At 38.8% G+C, this 13,009-nt stretch overlaps 2 protein-coding genes across 2 annotated transcripts in view; one reads left to right on the top strand and one right to left on the bottom strand.

Annotated features, from left to right (window-relative positions):
* Positions 1-8,102, bottom strand: part of vmp1 (vacuole membrane protein 1) — a 77,356-nt gene extending 69,254 nt beyond the window's left edge. The window contains exon 1 of the mRNA XM_003227271.4: positions 7,964-8,102. The gene's annotated coding sequence lies outside the window, so the exon portion shown is untranslated. The remainder of the gene's footprint in view (positions 1-7,963) is intronic.
* ptrh2 (peptidyl-tRNA hydrolase 2) lies at positions 8,023-11,865 on the top strand. Its single transcript, XM_003227272.4, has 2 exons — positions 8,023-8,141; positions 11,260-11,865. Exon 2 carries the CDS (start codon positions 11,268-11,270, stop codon positions 11,787-11,789), a length of 522 nt encoding a protein of 173 aa, XP_003227320.1. The 5' UTR covers positions 8,023-8,141; positions 11,260-11,267; the 3' UTR covers positions 11,790-11,865.
* Positions 11,866-13,009: the final 1,144 nt, after the last annotated feature.

Here is a 13,009-nt window from a genome sequence, read left to right as displayed (position 1 = left end):
CACATGCCACACCACTGCCAAGCCATGTCCCAACACAGCGTAAACATGGTGTGACATTCCGGCTCTTGGAAATAACCCACAACGACCCACCTACGTTGCATAAGAAGGACTGCTTCCCATCCCCAACTCATCATTCGACACTTTCCTCGCTGATGTTGCAATCACCCCATCAAAACTGGAAGATGTGCCGGTGTTTGGAGAGAAAGGAATCTACATTGTTTGGTTGCATAAGAGGGCATCCTGGCCTTAATTTGGAGCAGTTTAAAGTGTCCTATTTCTGCATGGTTCAAAGGGTGGGGTTATGGGAATGATGCCTCATTGTGCCTCATTTATTATTATTATTATTATTATTATTATTATTAGGTTATTGTTGCTATCATATTGTTTTTGTTGCCCCTACTTTTCCACTTTTAGAGCTAGCTTATTGTTTTTCTTTGAAATACGGTAAATATTCAAAAACATTTAACCTACTGATGCCTCGATTAATGTAATTTTATTGGGATCTATTTTCATTTTGAAATTTACCAGTAGCTGCTGCATTTCCCACTCTCGGCTTATACTCGAGTCAATAAGTTATCCCAGTTTTTTGTGGTAAAAATAGGTGCCTCGGCTTATAATTAGGTCGGCTTATACTCGAGTATATACGGTAAGTAAGTATTATTCAGGAAGGCCTTTTGTATGGAAACTGGACTGCTTCAGAGTCTTAACACTTGGATGCTGGCTATGCCTTTTGTTAGCGTTTTCACTTATGCTTTCATCCTACTCAAGATTAAGTTTTCTCATCTGCATTACATTATTGTTACCTCCCTTGGGTCTCTTTTTTCCAAAGGAAAAGCAGTGCATGAATTAAACCAAGCAACCAACATCAAAGACGACGCTTCTTACATCCTCAAGGAATGATTGCTTGGGGCTCACTTGCTTCTATCAGGAAGCTAAACGTAGAGAAGCAGTGTGGTGCAACCGTCAGAGTATTAGATTCGAATTTGTGAGCCGTGAAATTATATGTAAATGACTTTGGGTCAATCTCTGCTGCGTCTTAGCCTGACCTGCCTCACAGGCTTGTTGTAAGAATAATGAGGAAAAAAGGAAGAGAGCCGTGAGCATCACCTTGTGTTCACTGGAAGAAAAGGTGGGGAATAATATACATAGCCTCTCATTTTAACTTGGGGAAATAAGAGTATGTGTATAAAACAGGCCACTCCACGCAGAAATCTCAGAAATACCACTTGGCTATTTTCCTCTTTTCATCCCCATCCATCCCTTAGTGAAAAGGAGTCTAAATTTAGCTCATGTATTCGGTCCTTCACAAGTCAGAACCACCAGCTTCAAAATTGCAGCTTTTCTGACTCTGTTCCGTTCTCAGCAATATTTTTTCCCATCCTGCGGCAATAAAATTGCCCAAGAACGGACGGCGTGCATCAGCAAAGACAGAAAACAGATCTCCGGGCCAACCTCGATAAAGAATAGATGTCTTGCCATACTCTCTGTTTTGGGATTCACTTTTCAATGACATAGCCACCTGACAGCAAGACAAAGGTTTTAATAATAATAATAATAATAAAACTTTATTTATACCCCGTCATTGTTTCCCCAGATAATACCGTATGGGGTTAGCTACCTATTTTAATAATATTAGTTCAACCGTGTTTTTGACATTAAACTCATAATGTTTTTGACTGCATGTATTTTATTGGGATCTTTTGCCTTTTGTAAGGAGTCCCGCTTTGGGGAAAAACAGGATGGCTAGACAGCAGATGGATTGAAGTTTGTGGGTCCTCCCTGGAATATTGTAAATGAAAACAAACTTATTGGACATTTTTCCTGTTTATTTTAACTGTGGGGAGAAGTTTGTTCTCCGTGTGCTGCTCGACTACCACTCCAATAATCTTAGGTCATGACCCATATTGGCTGGGGATAATGGAGTTAATAAACTATATCCTGGAAGTGAGGGAACACGAAGTACTATCCATATAGAGGAGCCGGTACAATGGGTTAAACTCTTGTGCTGGCTGAACTGCTGACCTGAAGGTTGGGTTGCTGACCTGAAGGATGCCGGTTCGAATCTGTGAGACAGGGTGAGTGCCCATCTGTCAGCTCTAGCTTGTGGGGACATGAGAGAAGCCTTCCAGCAGGATGGTAACACATCTGGGCGTCTCCTGGGCAACATCTCTCACACTAGAAGCGACTTGCAGTATGTTCCCAAGTCACTTCTGACATAATACAAAAATCCATAAAGAGACTTGTACACATGGGACAATACCTTTGCTCTTTTCCAATATTCAAACCGCTGCATGCAAACTCCCAAAAGGTAAAGGAACACAGTTGATCATTAGCAAGAGTAAAGGAATGTAGAGAGAAAGCAAAATCTTGTTCGACACAATCGTGCAATGCAAGAATCATATTGGCCTTTGGTCTCTCAAGAGACTTTGCGCTGCCACAAACCAATTACTCCTTTTAAAGTATCCACCTCCAGAACTCACAGTGCACTTTAGGCTTACAAAGTGGAAACGTGAACCAAGCAAAATGCTGAGATGGCAGAAAGAAATCTCCAGAACGGATAACGGTGTCTCGTGCCTTTTATGAGACTTGCAAACAGCTACCTGCATTGTATTTCTATTTCTTTCCTTTCCAGCAACACTGTTATAGCAATATTTATTGCAAAAGCAGAGTCCCCGTCCAACCAAAATCTGTAACTGTCAACTTGCAAAGTATCACTTATCAGACTACGTCCCGGGTAGCGCTCTGTTCGGTCCTGAGCCAGAAGGCAAGACAGTCTTTGGCAGAGCTCAATGGGAGATTCCTGACCTCATTTGACAGGACAAATGGGAAGTTCACTGGAGGAACATACAGAGACTGCTTCAACACTACTACAAACACTATAACAAAGGATTCCCCCAGGCAGGAAGCTGCCAGGCTTTGAAGCTGCAAGACTATTCAATGCCAATCAAGGTGGCCAATTGCGACATTCACACTTGCCTCCATCAGACAAGAGTTATTTCTCCCACCCTGGACATTATTCCAGATATATAAACCCTACTTGCCTAGTTACCAACAGACCTCACAACCTCTGAGGCTGCCTGTCATAGGTTTGGGCGAAACATTAGAAGAGAATGCTTCTGGAACATGGCCAGACAGCCTGGAAAACTCACAGCAACCCACTGTATTCTTTCATGCCTCATTACAATACCTTTAGGAGAAAGCTCCTTTTTTTGTATACATCCCTGCGTGACTCCTATCTTTAAAACAATATATAGATCAAGAACTCTAAACTTCTCATTAGCAGGTCCCACTGCTGTCTATTAAATATCTTTTTCGCAATTTGATTATTCAGAGCCTAATGGGAATTATGCGAGATTCATACACTAGAGGGAACAAACAGAAGGGGAAAGGGCAAGGAGTTATTTAAGTTATGAAGGTATTGAGGAAGGAGATCTACCTGGAACTGTCCTTGTGTAGAGAGATAAATTGCCACAAGCAGTAAAGCATTCAAGTGTGTATTTAGATCGGTATTACAAAACACAAAGGAAAAGGCACCTCTTCAAGTTTTATATCAGGAGAGAATGCTTCTGGAACATGGCCATACAGCCTGGAAAGCTCGCAGCAACCTAGTGATTCCGGCCATGAAAGCCTTTGACAACACATGTTAATTCTATTTATTTTCATTACTGAAGCAAGTAGGTTGGGATACTTTCATTTGTGACTAGAGATGTAGTTGTCGCAGCCTTCGCACCTTATCGATGTTCCTCTTGTTGATTTTATTTTTAAATGAGATTACTCTTCCTGATTGCCCTATATGGTATTTTATCCTGAGCCTTACGTTGAGCCTGTATAATTTTTGCCTCTCTATATATATTGCACTATGCTCAGACTCATTGTTCTGATATGCTGCTTTATCCTGTTTTATGCTGTTATATGGTTTTATTGTTTATATTGTTTATATTGGTTTTATTGTATGATTGTTTATTATATGTGACACTGGGCTTGTTCCCCATGTCATAGAATCATAGAATCATAGAATAGTAGAGTTGGAAGAGACCTCAAGGGCCATCTAGTCCAACCCCCCGCTAAGAAGCAGGAAATTGCATTCAAAGCACCCCCGACAGATGGCCATCCAGCCTCTGCTTAAAAGCCTCCAAAGAAGGAGCCTCCACCACGGCCCGGGGGAGAGAGTTCCACTGCCGAACAGCCCTCACAGTGAGGAAGTTCTTCCTGATGTTCAGGTGGAATCTCCTTTCCTGTAGTTTGAAGCCATTGTTCCGTGTCCTAGTCTGCAGGGCAGCAGAAAATAAGCTTGCTCCCTCCTCCCTATGACTTCCCCTCACATATTTGTACATGGCTATCATGTCTCCTCTCAGCCTTCTCTTCTGCAGGCTAAACATGCCCAGCTCTTTAAGCCTCTCCTCATAGGGCTTGTTCTCCAGACCCTTAATCATTTTAGTTGCCCTCCTCTGGACGCTTTCCAGCTTGTCAGCATCTCCCTTCATCTGCGGTGCCCAAAACTGGACACAGTATTCCAGGTGTGGTCTGACCAAGGCAGAATAGAATAAGGGGGAGCATGACTTCCCTGGATCTAGACGTTATTCCCCTATTGATGCAGGCCAAAATCCCATTGGCTTTTTTAGCTGCCGCATCACATTGTAGGCTCATGTTTAACTTGTTGTCCACGAGGACTCCAAGATCTTTTTCGCACACACTGCTGTCAAGCCAGGCGTCCCCCATTCTGTATCTTTGATTTCCATTTTTTCTGCCGAAGTGAAGTATCTTGCATTTGTCCCTGTTGAACTTCATTTTGTTAGTTTCGGCCCATCTCTCTAGTCTGTCAAGATCGTTTTGAATTCTGCTCCTGTCTTCTGGAGTGTTAGCTATCCCTCCGAGTTTGGTGTCATCTGCAAACTTGATGATCGTGCCTTCTAACCCTTCGTCTAAGTCGTTAATAAAGATGTTGAACAGAACCGGGCCCAGGACGGAGCCCTGCGGCACTCCACTTGTCACTTCTTTCCATGATGAAGACGACGCATTGGTGAGCACCCTTTGGGTTCGTTCGCTTAGCCAATTACAGATCCACCTAACCGTAGTTTTGTCTAGCCCACATTTTACTAGTTTGTTTGCCAGAAGGTCGGCCGCTCCGAGTCCCCCTGGGGAGATGGGAGCAGGATATAAAAACAAAGTATTATTATTATTATTATTATTACTTGTTTACTTGTTGTGGTTCCTAATCATGCTTTTCTTGTGTTGTCCAAGGCTTTCATGTATGTTGTTGGGCTTGGCCCCATGTGAGCCGCCCCAAGTCCCTTTGGGAAGATAGAGGCGGGGTATAAAAATAAAGTATTATTATTATTATTATTATTATTATTATTAGGCACTTCAGACTAATCCGGCCATAGCTGAGCATTTGCTGAACCAACCTGGACGTGGGATATTATTGGAGAACACCGAGTCCCTTCGGGGAGATAGAGGCGGAGTATAAAAATAAATTATTATTATTATTATTATTAGGCACTTCAGACTAATTCGGCCATAGCTGAGCATTTGCTGAACCAACCTGGACGCGGGATATTATTGGAGAACACCGAGTCCCTTCGGGGAGATAGAGGCGGAGTATAAAAATAAATTATTATTATTATTATTATTATTATTAGGCACTTCAGACTAATTCGGCCATAGCTGAGCATTTGCTGAACCAACCTGGACGCGGGACATTATTGGAGAACACCGAGTCCCTTCGGAGAGATCGAGGCGGAGTATAAAAATTAATTATTATTATTATTATTATTATTAGGCACTTCAGACTAATTCGGCCATAGCTGAGCATTTGCTGAACCAACCTGGACGCGGGATATTATTGGAGAACACCGAGTCCCTTCGGAGAGATCGAGGCGGAGTATAAAAATTAATTATTATTATTATTATTATTATTAGGCACTTCAGACTAATTCGGCCATAGCTGAGCATTTGCTGAACCAACCTGGACGCGGGATATTATTGGAGAACACCGAGTCCCTTCGGGGAGATAGAGGCGGAGTATAAAAATAAATTATTATTATTATTATTATTATTATTAGGCACTTCAGACTAATTCGGCCATAGCTGAGCATTTGCTGAACCAACCTGGACGCGGGACATTATTGGAGAACACCGAGTCCCTTCGGAGAGATCGAGGCGGAGTATAAAAATTAATTATTATTATTATTATTATTATTAGGCACTTCAGACTAATTCGGCCATAGCTGAGCATTTGCTGAAACAACCTGGACGCGGGATATTATTGGAGAACACCGAGTCCCTTCGGAGAGATCGAGGCGGAGTATAAAAATTAATTATTATTATTATTATTATTATTAGGCACTTCAGACTAATTCGGCCATAGCTGAGCATTTGCTGAACCAACCTGGACGCGGGATATTATTGGAGAACACCGAGTCCCTTCGGAGAGATCGAGGCGGAGTATAAAAATTAATTATTATTATTATTATTATTATTAGGCACTTCAGACTAATTCGGCCATAGCTGAGCATTTGCTGAACCAACCTGGACGCGGGATATTATTGGAGAACACCGAGTCCCTTCGGGGAGATAGAGGCGGAGTATAAAAATAAATTATTATTATTATTATTATTATTATTAGGCACTTCAGACTAATTCGGCCATAGCTGAGCATTTGCTGAACCAACCTGGACGCGGGATATTATTGGAGAACACCGAGTCCCTTCGGGGAGATAGAGGCGGAGTATAAAAATAAATTATTATTATTATTATTATTATTATTAGGCACTTCAGACTAATTCGGCCATAGCTGAGCATTTGCTGAACCAACCTGGACGCGGGATATTATTGGAGAACACCGAGTCCCTTCGGGGAGATAGAGGCGGAGTATAAAAATAAATTATTATTATTATTATTATTATTATTAGGCACTTCAGACTAATTCGGCCATAGCTGAGCATTTGCTGAACCAACCTGGACGCGGGACATTATTGGAGAACACCGAGTCCCTTCGGAGAGATCGAGGCGGAGTATAAAAATTAATTATTATTATTATTATTATTATTAGGCACTTCAGACTAATTCGGCCATAGCTGAGCATTTGCTGAACCAACCTGGACGCGGGATATTATTGGAGAACACCGAGTCCCTTCGGGGAGATAGAGGCGGAGTATAAAAATAAATTATTATTATTATTATTATTATTATTAGGCACTTCAGACTAATTCGGCCATAGCTGAGCATTTGCTGAACCAACCTGGACGCGGGACATTATTGGAGAACACCGAGTCCCTTCGGAGAGATCGAGGCGGAGTATAAAAATTAATTATTATTATTATTATTATTATTAGGCACTTCAGACTAATTCGGCCATAGCTGAGCATTTGCTGAAACAACCTGGACGCGGGATATTATTGGAGAACACCGAGTCCCTTCGGGGAGATAGAGGCGGAGTATAAAAATTAATTATTATTATTATTATTATTATTAGGCACTTCAGACTAATTCGGCCATAGCTGAGCATTTGCTGAAACAACCTGGACGCGGGATATTATTGGAGAACACCGAAATGCTGGACCACTGTCACAACCACCAGAGAAGACACTGAAATCCACAAAGAGGTGGACAATTTCGACAGAAAGGAGGAAAACCATGGGAAGGAACAAAAGCTGGCTCCCAGTATTTAAAAAAAACAACCCCTAAATTAGTCAATAAAGAACATTCATAAAACAAGAAACAATCAGGGCCAGCTAACACCTCCCAACAAAGGAAGGCCTCAACCTCAAGAGCAGGCCTGGGCCAACTTGGGCCCTCCAGGGGTTTTGGACTACAACTCCCACAATTCCTAACAGCCTACCGGCTGTTAGGAATTGTGGGAGTTGTAGTCCAAAACCCCTGGAGGGCCCAAGTTGGCCCAGGCCTGCTCTAGCTGAGTGAATTTTCCTCCATTCTCTTCTAACGCGACCCACACAGCGCTTACCTCACACGCGCGGCTTCCGGCTCCTTCTCCTCCTTCTCTCTGGACCAAGGCCAGCCCGGAAGTCGGGGGGCGGGCCCTCTTTGTGGCCCCTCCTTCCCACCAACTCGCCGGAAGAGTCCCGTCTGTGTCGTCCTTTCCGCTTCCTCCACACGCTCCTTTCTCTATCATCTCCGGGAAGGTAGGCCGGGAGCCGGGAAGAACGGGAAAAGCGCCGGTCTCTGAGGGAATCTCAACCTCGAGGCCCGATTGGCTGAGCGGCCCCTAAAACCCGCCCCTCCTCGCCCGGGATTGGGCCGCCCCGCTTGGGGTGCACGTCACTCAGAGAAAAGGCAGAAAGGCCTATTTTGCTTTGGTCAGGCCTCTGGACACCACAGTTCAAAAGAGAGATATATATATAATAATATTATAATTATAATAATATTATAAACGATATTATACTAATAATGTAATATAGTAATATTATATTATATATTACATGTAATATTGCTAATAATATTACCATATTATCAATATATTGATACAGTACCATATAGTAATTTATTACCAGTATTGTACTATGCTAATATAATATTGTATGTAAATTTAATTTGTAATAAACGATATTATACTAATAATGTAATATATTATATTATATATTATATGTAATTAATATTGCTAATAATATTACAATATATTGATGCAGTACAATATAGTAATTTATTACCAGTATTGTACTATGCTAATATAATATTGTATGTAAATTTAATTTGTAATAAACGATATTATACTAATAATGTAATATATTATATTATATATTATATGTAATTAATATTGCTAATAATACCATATTATCAATATATTGATACAGTACAATATAGTAATTTATTACCAGTATTGTACTATGCTAATATAATATTGTATGTAAATTTAATTTATAATAAACGATATTATACTAATAATGTAATATATTATATTATATATTACATGTAATATTGCTAATAATATTACCATATTATCAATATATTGATACAGTACAATATAGTAATTTATTACCAGTATTGTACTATGCTAATATAATATTGTATGTAAATTTAATTTATAATAAACGATATTATACTAATAATGTATTATAATAATATTATATTATATATTACATGTAATATTGCTAATAATATTACCAGTATTGTACTATGCTAATATAATATTGTATGTAAATTTAATTTGTAATAAACGATATTATACTAATAATGTAATATATTATATTATATATTACATGTAATATTGCTAATAATATTACCATATTATCAATATATTGATACAGTACCATATAGTAATTTATTACCAGTATTGTACTATGCTAATATAATATTGTATGTAAATTTAATTTGTAATAAACGATATTATACTAATAATGTAATATATTATATTATATATTACATGTAATATTGCTAATAATATTACCATATTATCAATATATTGATACAGTACCATATAGTAATTTATTACCAGTATTGTACTATGCTAATATAATAATGTATGTAAATTTAATTTGTAATAAACAATATTATACTAATAATGTATTATAATAATATTATATTATATATTACATGTAATATTGCTAATAATATTACCAGTATTGTACTATGCTAATATAATATTGTATGTAAATTTAATTTGTAATAAACGATATTATACTAATAATGTAATATAATATTATATATTACATGTAATACTGCTAATAATATTACCATAAAATATTACTAATAATATGACAATATATTGATACAGTACAATATAGTAATTTATTACCAGTATTGTACTATGCTAATATAATATTGTATGTAAATTTAATTTATAATAAACGATATTATACTAATAATGTAATATAATATTATATATTACATGTAATACTGCTAATAATATTACCATAAAATATTACTAATAATATGACAATATATTGATACAGTACAATATAGTAATTTATTACCAGTATTGTACTATGCTAATATAATATTGTATGTAAATTTAATTTGTAATAAACGATATTATACTAATAATGTAATATAATAATATTATATATTACATGTAATACTGCTAATAATATTACCATATAATATTACTAATAATATTACAATATATCGATACAGTACAATATAGTAATTTATTACCAGTATTGTACTATGCTAATATAATATTGTATGTAAATTTAATTTGTAATAAACGATATTATACTAATGTTAGCTGCCCCGAGTCCCTTTGGGGAGATGGTTGGCGGGATAGAAAAATAAAGTATTATTATTATTATTATTATTATTATTATTATTATTATTATTATTATTATTATTATGTTTAGCCTGCAGTAGAGAAGGTGGAGACATGAGAACCATGTACAGTGTTCCCTCGCTATTTTGCGGCTTAGAAATATTGGAAATAAATAAAATAAAATAAATAAATAAATAAATATAGAGTAGAGTCTTATCTAGGCTGAAATGATACGTTTTAATATATTGGGTTTATGGTTCCCGCCCTCTTGATCAGGTTGTATGTTATTTATTGCTAAATAATTGTATTGTTTTTCCTTGTTTAATAATGTGTTATTATGCTGCTATGTAATGTATGTGTTGTTTTTATGATCGGAAACCGCCCTGAGTCCCACCTGGGAGGTAGGATGGTATATAAATAAAGTTTTATTTATTTACTAGCTGTGCCCAGCCACGCGTTACTGTGGCGAAGTATGGTAGTATGGGAAATAAAAGTATTGAGGAATTGGTAGTAGTTAAGGTAGAGGGTAAATGTTTTACATTACATTAAGTCCATTATAAATGGGTTATATAGCTGTGTAGAAGGGCCTTGAGTCTACACTGCCATATAATCTAGTTAAAATCAAATAATCTGTATTTTATAGGCAGTGTGGAAGAGGCCTAAGTGAGGCCTAAATCTGCCTGTCCCCTGGGCTGAGTGGGTTGCTAGGAGACCAAGTGGGCAGCAATTGGATAAAAACAATTATTCCTCTCCCTCTAATTAGGACTTTTATTTTTATTTTCCTTTTGTTGTATGAACGTAGAGGCATGGATGAGGGGTTGTGCTGCCAAGTTTAGTGTTTCTGGGATGTGTAGTTTTGTTGTTTTGTCCTAGGCCGAAATTTCATTACCCTTTTATATATAGAGAGATTTATTTGGAAGTTCTGGCAATGCCGGGACTGAAAGAAAGCCTGATATGGGCAGATATCTTTCCAATTTGGATGGTTGTTTGTACTGTTTTTGCAATCACAAAGTTATCACCAAGTTCAGAGCTTCTTCCTTCTCCATCGTCTGCAGGGGTGCCTATGGATTATCTTTCCAAACCTGGACTTTTTGGCATAATCGCCAGCGTCGCTTGTGGGGTCTGCCTGGGCTGGAGCCTCCGGAGCCGCTTTTCCCGGCCGGCCAAAGCCAGGATGGCCGCCGCGGCCACCAACGAAGTGGGCAGCGAAGCCAGCGTTATGGGCGAATCTGGAGAGTTCAAGATGGTGGTGGTGGTCCGCAACGACTTGAAGATGGGGAAGGGTAAAGTGGCTGCCCAGTGCTCCCATGCGGCCGTCTCAGCGTACAAACAGCTCCAGCGCCGGAGCCCTGAACTCCTGAAGCAGTGGGAGTATTGCGGGCAGCCCAAGGTGGTCCTCAAGGCTCCCGATGAAGAAGCTCTCGTTCAGCTCCTGGGAGAAGCCAAAAGGTTGGGGCTGACGGTGAGCTTGATCCAAGACGCAGGGCGCACCCAGATCGCCCCGGGCTCCCGGACTGTGCTTGGCATCGGCCCAGGGCCGGCTGGGATCGTGGATCAAGTTTCCGGCCATCTAAAACTGTACTGAGTGTCTGGCGCAGAGATAAGCAGATGGATTGTTAGACCCACAATATATTTTTTAAAAGTAAACTATTTGCACAGAATGGTGTCTCTCGTAGTGTTGCATTTGTAGCCTGGCATACTGAGGGAGGCTAGCCTAAAAGAGGAATTGTGGAATATAATCTTCCAGTAAGATGATAAAATATGGGAATTTTTGGAGAATGTTGGTAAGGGTGTGTTGGGGATCCCCTGCAGCCGGTTGTTCTTTGATTGTAGGTTAATTATGAATCCCAACAACTACAACTCCCAAATGACAAAATCAATACTCCCCCACCCCACCAGTATTCAAATTTGGGTGTATCCGGTATTTGTGCCAAATATGGTCCAGTGAATGAAAATACACCCTGCGTATCATACTATACTAATAATATATTGTAAAAAAAGGTAAAGGTTTCCCCTGACTTTAGGTCCAGTCGTGACCGACTCTGGGGGTTGGTGCTCATCTCAATTTCTAAGCCGAATAATAATAATAATAATAATAATAATAATAATAATAATAATAATATTTTTGTACCCCGCCACCATCTCCCCAGAGGGACTCGGGGCAGCTTACAGATATAAGCCGAAGAGCCAGTGCTGTCCGTAGACACCTCCAAGGTCATGTGACCATTGGCATGACTGCATGGAAGGCCGTTACCATCCCGCCAGAGCGGTACCTATTGATCTACTCACATTTGCATGTTTTCAAACTGCTAGGTTGGCAGAAGCTGGAGCTAACAGTGGGCGCTCACTCCGCTCCCCGGGTTTGAACCTGAGACCTTTCGGTTTAACACACTGAGCCACACGAGGCTCATAATATAGTGTATATACATATAATATTGATAATAATATAATGTAATACAATATAATAATAACAGTAATACACTATTGTAATTGTATATTTATATTACATGTAATATTACTAATAATATTGCAATTTAGTCATATAGTACAATATAATAATATATAATGCTTATATAGTGCTATACTAATATAATATATTGTATATATATACAACTTATAAGCCGCCCCGAGTCCCCTTTGGGGTGAGAAGGGCGGGATATAAATGTCACAAATAAATAAATATCAGATATTTAAATTATGATTCATAACAGTAGCAAAATTAGAGTTATGAAGTTGCCAGGAAAATAATGCTGTGTTTGGGGGTCACAACATGAGGAACTATATTAAGGATTGTATTATTATTAT

The sequence above is a fragment of the Anolis carolinensis genome, unplaced genomic scaffold, assembly GCF_035594765.1.
Source record: "Anolis carolinensis isolate JA03-04 unplaced genomic scaffold, rAnoCar3.1.pri scaffold_7, whole genome shotgun sequence".
Taxonomy (NCBI): Eukaryota; Metazoa; Chordata; class Lepidosauria; order Squamata; family Dactyloidae; genus Anolis; species Anolis carolinensis.
Note: the sequence above shows the minus strand (reverse complement) of the source record. Positions and strands in the feature narration are given on the sequence as shown.

What these genes read in the sequence shown, in the direction of transcription:
- ptrh2 (XM_003227272.4), top strand. Translation starts at nt 11,268, where the DNA reads ATGGATTATCTTTCCAAACCTGGACTTTTTGGCATAATCGCCAGCGTC.